Below are 9461 nucleotides of genomic sequence, written 5' to 3'. Positions count from 1 at the left end.
AATGCCACAGATGTCTCAAGTTTTGAGGGAGAGTACAATTGGCCTGCTGACTGCAGGAATGTCCACCAGATTTGCTGCCAGATAATTTAATGTTAATTTCTCTATCATAAGCCACCTCCAACATTGTTTTAGAGAATTTGGCAGTACGTAAAACCGGCCTCACAACCGCAGACCACTTGTAACCACGCCACCACAGGGCCTCCACATCCGGCTTCTTAACCATCTGGATTCTTAACCTAACTCCCTGGTGGGTGGGCCTATACCCTGCCAGGCCAACCCATGGCTGCACCCCTGCGCAGTCATGTGAAATCCATACATTAGGACCAAATTAATTCCTTATATGAACTGTAACTCAAAAAAATCATTGGAATTGTTGCATGTTGGATTTATATTTTTGTTCAGTATATATTGGCACCCTCGAAATGGAGCAGAATGCTCTGTTTTCTGTTTATAATGAATGGTCAGCCTGAGCAGTCTGCAGGCTGAGGGACATTAGTTGTTCGTGCCGTACAACCATTGATTTACAATACAGCACTTGGCAGAGCTCTGTGTTCCCTAGTACCCCCATGGGAGTGTACACAATGCCATAAAGGTCCCTGAAGACAAGCTAAATTGGGGCCACAATTCTATCAAGTTGTGTGTGTGTGTGTGTGTGTGTGTGTGTGTGTTGTGTAAGTAATATAAACTCAGCAAAAAAAGAAACGTCTCTTTTTCAGGACCCTGTCTTTCAAAGACAATTCGTAAAAATCCAAATAACTTCACATATCTTCATTGTAAAGGGTTTAAACACTGTTTCCTATGCTATGTTCAATGAAGCCTAAACAATTAATGAACATGTACCTGTGGAATGGTCGTTAAGACACTAACATCTTACAGACGGTGGGCAATTAAGGTCACGGTTATGAAAACGTAGGACACTAAAGAGGCCTTTCTACTGACTCTGGAAAAAACACCAAAAGAAAGATGCCCAGGGTCCCTGCTCATCTGCATGAATGTGCCTTAGGCATGCTGCAAGGAGGCATGAGGACTGCAGATGTGGCCAGGGCAATAAATTGCAATGTACGTACTGTGAGACGCAGCGCTACAGGGAGACAGTGGCAGACCGCGTGTAACAACACTTACACAGGATCCGAACATCACACCTGCGGGACAGGTACAGGATGGCAACAACTGCCCGAGTTACACCAGTGCTCAGACTGTCCGCAATAGGCTGAGAGAGGCTGGACTGAGGGCTTGTAGGCCTGTTATAAGGCAGGTCCTCACCAGACATCACCGGCCTATGGGCACAAACCCACCGTCGCTGGACAAGACAGGACTGGCAAAAAGTGTTCTTCACTGAGGAGTCACGGTTGTGTCTCACCAGGGGTGATGGTCTGATTCGCGTTTATCGTCGAAGGAATGAGCGTTACACCGATGCCTGTTCTCTGGAACGGGATCGATTTGGTCCCATAGCATCATCGAACTGAGCATGTTGTCATTGCAGGCATTCTCAACACTGTGCGTTACAGGGGAGACATCCTCCTCCCTCATGGTACCCTTCCTGCAGGCTCATCCTGACATGACCCTCCAGCATGACAATGCCACCAGTCATACTGCTCATTCTGTCCGTGATTTCCTGCAAGACAGGAATGTCAGTGTTCTGCCATGGCCAGCGAAGATCCTGGATCTCAATCCCAGGTCCCTGAGACCTGTTGGATCAAAGGGTGAGGACTAGGGCCATTCCCCCCAGAAATGTCCGGGAACTTGCAGGTGCCTTGGTGGAAGAGTGGGGGAACATCTCACAGCAAGAACGGGCAAATCTGGTGCAGTCTTTGAGGAGGAGATGCACTGCAGTACTTAATGCAGCTGGTGGCCACACCAGTTACTGACTGTTACTTTTGATTTTGACCCCCCCCCCCTTTGTTCAGGGACACATTATTCCATTTCTGTTAGTCCCATGTCTGTGGAACTTGTTCAATTTATGTCTCAGTTGTTGAATCTTGTTATGTTCATACAAATATTTACACATGTTAAGTTTGCTGAAAATAAACAGTTGACAGTGAGACGTTTTTGTTGTTGTTGCTGAGTTTAGTACATATTCTGCTGTTGTACATGCGTTACATAATGTGATCGAATGCTACAACATATGATTGTGAAGGTGTCAATAAGCATTACTGATGTTCCTTACTTTACTTGGGAAGCATTTTTATAATATAGAAAGTCACTTTGTCGTACAGACATCACATTATACTGGTGCTGGTATAACCATTTGCCCAGAACACGATCAAATCAAGTACAGTACACTGTAGGGTGAACAGACAATAGAAGGTATTTACATTATAACACATCAACAATAAGCTTAGAAAAGTACACCAAGCCAACTGAAATGTGCACAGAGCATCCACAGAACGTATACCACAAGGTATATGTACAGAATGTCATCTGTTGTGTTTCCAGGGAGATGGTGCTCAGAGAATGTTAATGACTGCTGGTCAAGGCCTTGTTTGAATGGAGGTTCCTGTATGGATCTGCTGAATGGATACATCTGCCACTGTCCTTTTGGTGAGTACTCTACTGACTAGCATAGCACCATAGAAATCACTGTCCTTTTGGTGAGTACTCTACTGACTAGCATAGCAGCATATAAATCACTGTCCTTTTGGTGAGTACTCTACTAACCAGCATAGCAGCATAGAAATCACTGTCCTTTTGGTGAGTACTCTACTAACCAGCATAGCAGCATAGAAATCACTGTCCTTTTGGTGAGTACTCTACTAACCAGCATAGCAGCATAGAAATCACTGTCCTTTTGGTGAGTACTCTACTAACCAGCATAGCAGCATAGAAATCACTATCCTTTTGGTGAGTACTCTACTGACTAGCATAGCAGCATAGAAATCACTGTCCTTTTGGTGAGTACTCTACTGACTAGCATAGCACCATCTGTCCTTTTGGTGAGTACTCTACTGACTAGCATAGCACCATAGAAATCACTATCCTTTTGGTGAGTACTCTACTGACTAGCATAGCTGCATAGAAATCACTATCCTTTTGGTGAGTACTCTACTGACTAGCATAGCAGCATAGAAATCACTGTCCTTTTGGTGAGTACTCTACTGACTAGCATAGCACCATCTGTCCTTTTGGTGAGTACTCTACTGACTAGCATAGCAGCATAGAAATCACTGTCCTTTTGGTGAGTACTCTACTGACTAGCATAGCTGCATAGAAATCACTGTCCTTTTGGTGAGTACTCTACTGACTAGCATAGCAGCATAGAAATCACTGTCCTTTTGGTGAGTATTCTACTGACTAGCATAGCAGCATATAAATTACTGTCCTTTTGGTGAGTACTCTACTGACTAGCATAGCACCATCTGTCCTTTTGGTGAGTACTCTACTGACTAGCATAGCAGCATAGAAATCACTGTCCTTTTGGTGAGCACTCTACTGACTAGCATAGCAGCATATAAATTACTGTCCTTTTGGTGAGTACTCTACTGACTAGCATAGCAGCATAGAAATCACTATCCTTTTGGTGAGTACTCTACTGACTAGCATAGCAGCATATAAATTACTGTCCTTTTGGTGAGTACTCTACTGACTAGCATAGCTGCATAGAAATCACTGTCCTTTTGGTGAGTACTCTACTGACTAGCATAGCAGCATAGAACTCACTGTCCTTTTGGTGAGTACTCTACTGACTAGCATAGCACCATCTGTCCTTTTGGTGAGTACTCTACTGACTAGCATAGCACCATAGAAATCACTGTCCTTTTGGTGAGTACTCTACTGACTAGCATAGCACCATAGAAATCACTGTCCTTTTGGTGAGTACTCTAAACTCTAAATATGTTAGCACATTTAAAAAAATGTTTTGTTTTTTTAAATCGCCTTTTTTTCACCAAATGAAATAAGGAAATATCTAATTTAGGATTCACACCCCTGAGTCAATACATGTTAGGATCACCTGGCAGTGATTTAAGCTGGGAGTCTTTCTTTCAAAAAACAAATAAAGCAACACATCATCGCACAATGCCTCTCACTTATTGACCTAGATAGTTTGTGTGTATGTATTGATATGTAGGCTACGTGAGCATTTTTGTAATGTAGTTCTATCCTTGAGCTCTTGTCTATTAATGTTCTGTATGCCATGTGTTGTGTGGACTCCAGGAAGAGTAGCTGCTGCTTTTACAACAGCAAATGGGGATCCTAATACAATACCAAAAATGTCAAAAAACATCATTCCACTTCTGGGGTATTGTGTGTTGGCCAATTACAAAAGTCTACATTTAGTCCCTTTTGATTTCAGGCTGTTACACAACAAAATGTGGAAAAAGTCAAGGGTTGTGACTACTTTCTGAAGCCACTGTAGCTGCAGTGCAATCGGAAAGTATTCAGACCCTTTCCCTTTTTCCACATTTTGTTACATTAGTCTTATTCTAAAATGGATAAAAAAAATAAAAACAGAAATACCTTATTTACGTAAGTACTCAGACCCTTTGCTATGAGACTCGAAATTGAGCTTAGGTGCATCCTGTTATCATTGATGTTTCTACAACTTGAATGGAGTCCACCTGTGGTAAATTCAATTGATTGGACATGAAGTTCAAGTCTCTGAGCTGACAAGGTACAAATCTGTCATTCTGCCCCTGAACAGGCAGTTAACCCACTGTTTCTAGGCCGTCATTGAAAATATGAATTAGTTCTTAACTGACTTGCCAGGTTAAATAAAGGTTAAAAAAAGGGCACACACCTGCCTATATAAGGTCCCACAGTTGACAGTGCATGTCAGAGCATAAACCAAGCCATGAGGTCGTAGGAATTGTCTGTAGAGTTCTGAGACAGGATCGTGTTGAGGCACAGATTTCTGCAGCATTGAAGGTCCCTAAAGACACATTGGCTGCCATCATTCTTAAATGGAATACGTTTGGAACCACCAAGACTCTTGCTAGAGCTGGCCACTTGGCCAAACTGAGAAAACAGGGGAAAAGGGCCTTGGTCAGGGATGTGACTAAGAACCTGATGGTCACTCTGACAGAGCTCCAGAGTTCCTCTGGGGAGATGGAAGAACCTTCCAGAAGGTCAACCATTTCTGCAGCACTCCACTAATCAGGCCTTTATGGTAGAGTGGACAGACGGAAGCCACTCCTCAGTAAAAGGCACGACAGCCTGCTTGGAGTTTGCCAAAATGCACCTAAAAGACTCTCAGGCTATGAGATAAAACCAAGATTGAACTCTTTGGCCTGAATGCCAAGCGTCATGTCAGGAGGAAACCTGGCCCCATTCCTATGGTGAAGCATGGTGGTGGCAATGTCATGCTGTGGGTATGTTTTTCAGCGGCAGGGACTGGGAGACTAGTCAGCATCGAGGGAAAGATAAATGGAGCAAAGTACAGAGAGATTCTTATAAACCTGCTGCAGAGCGCTCAGGACCTCAGAAGGTTCACCTTCTAACAGGACAACGACCCTAAGCACACAGCCAAGACAATGCAGTGGCTTCGGGACAAGTCCCTGAATGTTCTTGAGTGGCCCCATCATCCCCAAGAAGAATCGAGGCTGTAATCGCTGCCAAAGGTTCTTCAACAATGTACTGAGTGAAGGGTCTGTATACTTATGTATATAGATAATTTCAGTTTTTATTTTTTATACATTTGCAAAAACCTGTTTTTGCTTATGGGATATTGTGTGTAGATTGATAAGGTGGAAAAAAACAATTTTATCAATTTTAGAATAAGGCTGAAATGTAACAAAATGTGGAAAAGGTAAAGTGGTCTGAGTACTTTTATGGGATATTGTGTGTAGATTGATAAGGTGGAAAAAAAGCATTTTATCAATTTTAGAATAAGGCTGAAATGTAACAAAATGTGGAAAAGGTAAAGTGGTCTGAGTACTTTTCGAATGCACCGTATATGTTACAATGAAACATTTGGCCAATATATGCATACAGATCCTATAATTGAATATCATCTATTCTATAATTGAATGAATTATAGGATCTTTATGATGACATGAATGTTGGAAATAGTTGGTATGTTTAGTGGTATAGAAATCATGCCGTGTTTAAAGTTTCGCTCTGATATTATTGGTATCCTTGCATCCTTACAATGGAGTGAATATACAATAGAATGGTCACTTTCTGTTTAAATGAAGGTTACAAGAAATGTTTAACAATGACACAATACATTTCCCAGGTGTACATTATTGACCCTAATATGATATAAACACCAACAGACAATGTTGTTAGTATACACTTTCTACATGCATTGCACCTGTAAAAAGATCATTCAATTTAGCCCAATGTGCAGTACCCGCAGCCCCCGAAAACAATATATCACTAATCTCCTAATGTTATTGCGTGACAATAAAACACGGAAGTGAAATACATCATCGTAAATTTTCGGTTGAAAATGTATGAAACAAACTTCTCTGTCATTTAGAGGAAGTTGAAGTGGAGGGAAAGCAGACCCCCAGTAAAACAGTAAAACATCCATTATTGCTCAGATTTCTACGGCAGATTCAGAGACTAAGGTGTGTTTTAATCTGGTTTGCGTTTTCCCGGGAATTGAATTAAATAAGTGACTTGCGATGTTTACTTCATAGATGGAACAAATGTAACAGAAAAAGGGTGTCTGCAAGGTTAACACAATTTTCACAACCATACTTCCGATGTCTATCTCCTTCAGCTATCTCCAAATGTAAAAAAAAAAACATGGATATACTTATATTTTTGTGGGATTTCAGGGAACAAGGACAAATCGACGTTATGCTTTTCCAAAAGGGTTCAAGGCGTTTCTTTATCATTTAAATTGAGGGAGTTTGAGGGACTAGAATGAATGGTGGCTGTTGCTGGAGATTAAAAAATATATATATATCTACAGAGTTCAAAATGTACTCACCCACAAACCATAAAATGTTTAAACAAAGGAGTCTGAGAATGTGCTGCATTGAATTCATGCTTGAAATAATACAGAAGGTGAAAGTACTCAACAAAACAAGCCCACATTTCAATTTCTACACCTTCATCCATGCTTTACAAACCATTTCAGCATCTACACCTTCATCCATGCTTTACAAACATTCTAGCTTCTACACCTTCATCCATGCTTTACGAACCATTTCAGCATCTACACCTTCATCCATGCTTTACAAACATTCTAGCTTCTACACCTTCATCCATGCTTTACGAACCATTTCAGCTTCTACACCTTCATCCATGCTTTACAAACCATTTCAGCTTCTACACCTTCATCCATGCTTTACGAACCATTTCAGCTTCTACACCTTCATCCATGCTTTACGAACCATTTCAGCTTCTACACCTTCATCCATGCTTTACAAACCATTTCAGCTTCTACACCTTCATCCATGCTTCACAAGCCATTTCAGCTTCTACACCTTCATCCATGCTTTACAAGCCATTTCAGCTTCTACGCCTTCATCCATGCTTTACAAACCATTTCAGCTTCTACGCCTTCATCCATGCTTTACAAACCATTCTAGCTTCTACACCTTCATCCATGCTTTACAAGCCATTTCAGCTTCTACACCATCATCCATGCTTTACAAGCCATTTCAGCTTCTACACCTTCATCCACGCTTTACAAACCATTTCAGCTTCTACACATTCATCCATGCTTTACAAACCATTTCAGCTTCTACACCATCATCCATGCTTTACAAACCATTTCAGCTTCTACACCTTCATCCATGCTTTACAAACCATTTCAGCTTCTACACCATCATCCATGCTTTACAAACCATTTCAGCTTCTACACCATCATCCATGCTTTACAAACCATTCTAGCTTCTACACCTTCATCTATGCTTTACGTACCATTTCAGCATCTATGCCTTCAGTCATGCTTTACAAGCCATTTCAGCTTCTACACCTTCATCCATGCTTTACAAACCATTTCAGCTTCTACACCATCATCCATGCTTTACAAACCATTTCAGCTTCTACACCATCATCCATGCTTTACAAACCATTTCAGCTTCTACACATTCATCCATGCTTTACAAACCATTTCAGCTTCTACACCTTCATCCATGCTTTACAAACCATTTCAGCTTCTACACCATCATCCATGCTTTACAAACCATTTCAGCTTCTACACCTTCATCCATGCTTTACAAACCATTGTAGCTTCTACACCTTCATCTATGCTTTACGTACCATTTCAGCATCTATGCCTTCAGTCATGCTTTACAAGCCATTTCAGCTTCTACGCCTTCAGTCATGCTTTACAGACCATTTCAGCTTCTACACCTTCATCCATGCTTTACAAACCATTCTAGCTTCTACACCTTCATCCATCTTTTACAGACCATTTCAGCATCTATGCCTTCAGTCATGCTTTACAAGCCATTTCAGCTTCTACACCTTCATCCATGCTTTACAAACCATTTCAGCTTCTACACCATCATCCATGCTTTACAAACCATTTCAGCTTCTACACCTTCATCCATGCTTTACAAACCATTTCAGCTTCTACACCTTCATCCATGCTTTACAAACCATTTCAGCTTCTACACCTTCATCCATGCTTTACAAACCATTTCAGCTTCTACACCATCATCCATGCTTTACGAACCATTCTAGCTTCTACACCTTCATCTATGCTTTACGTACCATTTCAGCATCTATGCCTTCAGTCATGCTTTACAAGCCATTTCAGCTTCTACACCTTCATCCATGCTTTACAAACCATTTCAGCTTCTACACCATCATCCATGCTTTACAAACCATTTCAGCTTCTACACCATCATCCATGCTTTACAAACCATTTCAGCTTCTACACCATCATCCATGCTTTACAAACCATTTCAGCTTCTACACCATCATCCATGCTTTACAAACCATTTCAGCTTCTACACCTTCATCCATGCTTTACAAACCATTTCAGCTTCTACACCATCATCCATGCTTTACAAACCATTCTAGCTTCTACACCTTCATCCATGCTTTACAAGCCATTTCAGCATCTACACCTTCATCCATGCTTTACAAACCATTTCAGCTTCTACACCTTCATCCATGCTTCACAAGCCATTTCAGCTTCTACACCTTCATCCATGCTTTACAAGCCATTTCAGCTTCTACGCCTTCATCCATGCTTTACAAACCATTTCAGCTTCTACGCCTTCATCCATGCTTTACAAACCATTCTAGCTTCTACACCTTCATCCATGCTTTACAAGCCATTTCAGCTTCTACACCATCATCCATGCTTTACAAGCCATTTCAGCTTCTACACCTTCATCCACGCTTTACAAACCATTTCAGCTTCTACACATTCATCCATGCTTTACAAACCATTTCAGCTTCTACACCATCATCCATGCTTTACAAACCATTTCAGCTTCTACACCTTCATCCATGCTTTACAAACCATTTCAGCTTCTACACCATCATCCATGCTTTACAAACCATTTCAGCTTCTACACCATCATCCATGCTTTACAAACCATTTCAGCTTC

General features: G+C 41.2%; 1 protein-coding gene across 1 annotated transcript in view; it reads left to right on the top strand.

The window, feature by feature from the left end:
• Window positions 1–2000: 2000 nt before the first annotated feature.
• Window positions 2001–9461, top strand: part of LOC118966728 (fibropellin-3-like) — a 37001-nt gene continuing 29540 nt past the window's right edge. Inside the window, exon 1 of the mRNA XM_036990021.1 lies at window positions 2001–2541. Within this exon, the coding sequence (XP_036845916.1) occupies window positions 2406–2541 (136 nt within the window). The 5' untranslated portion in view covers window positions 2001–2405. The remainder of the gene's footprint in view (window positions 2542–9461) is intronic.

This window comes from Oncorhynchus mykiss, chromosome 1, assembly GCF_013265735.2.
Source record: "Oncorhynchus mykiss isolate Arlee chromosome 1, USDA_OmykA_1.1, whole genome shotgun sequence".
In the NCBI taxonomy this organism is placed as follows: domain Eukaryota; kingdom Metazoa; phylum Chordata; class Actinopteri; order Salmoniformes; family Salmonidae; genus Oncorhynchus; species Oncorhynchus mykiss.
Note: the sequence above shows the minus strand (reverse complement) of the source record. Positions and strands in the feature narration are given on the sequence as shown.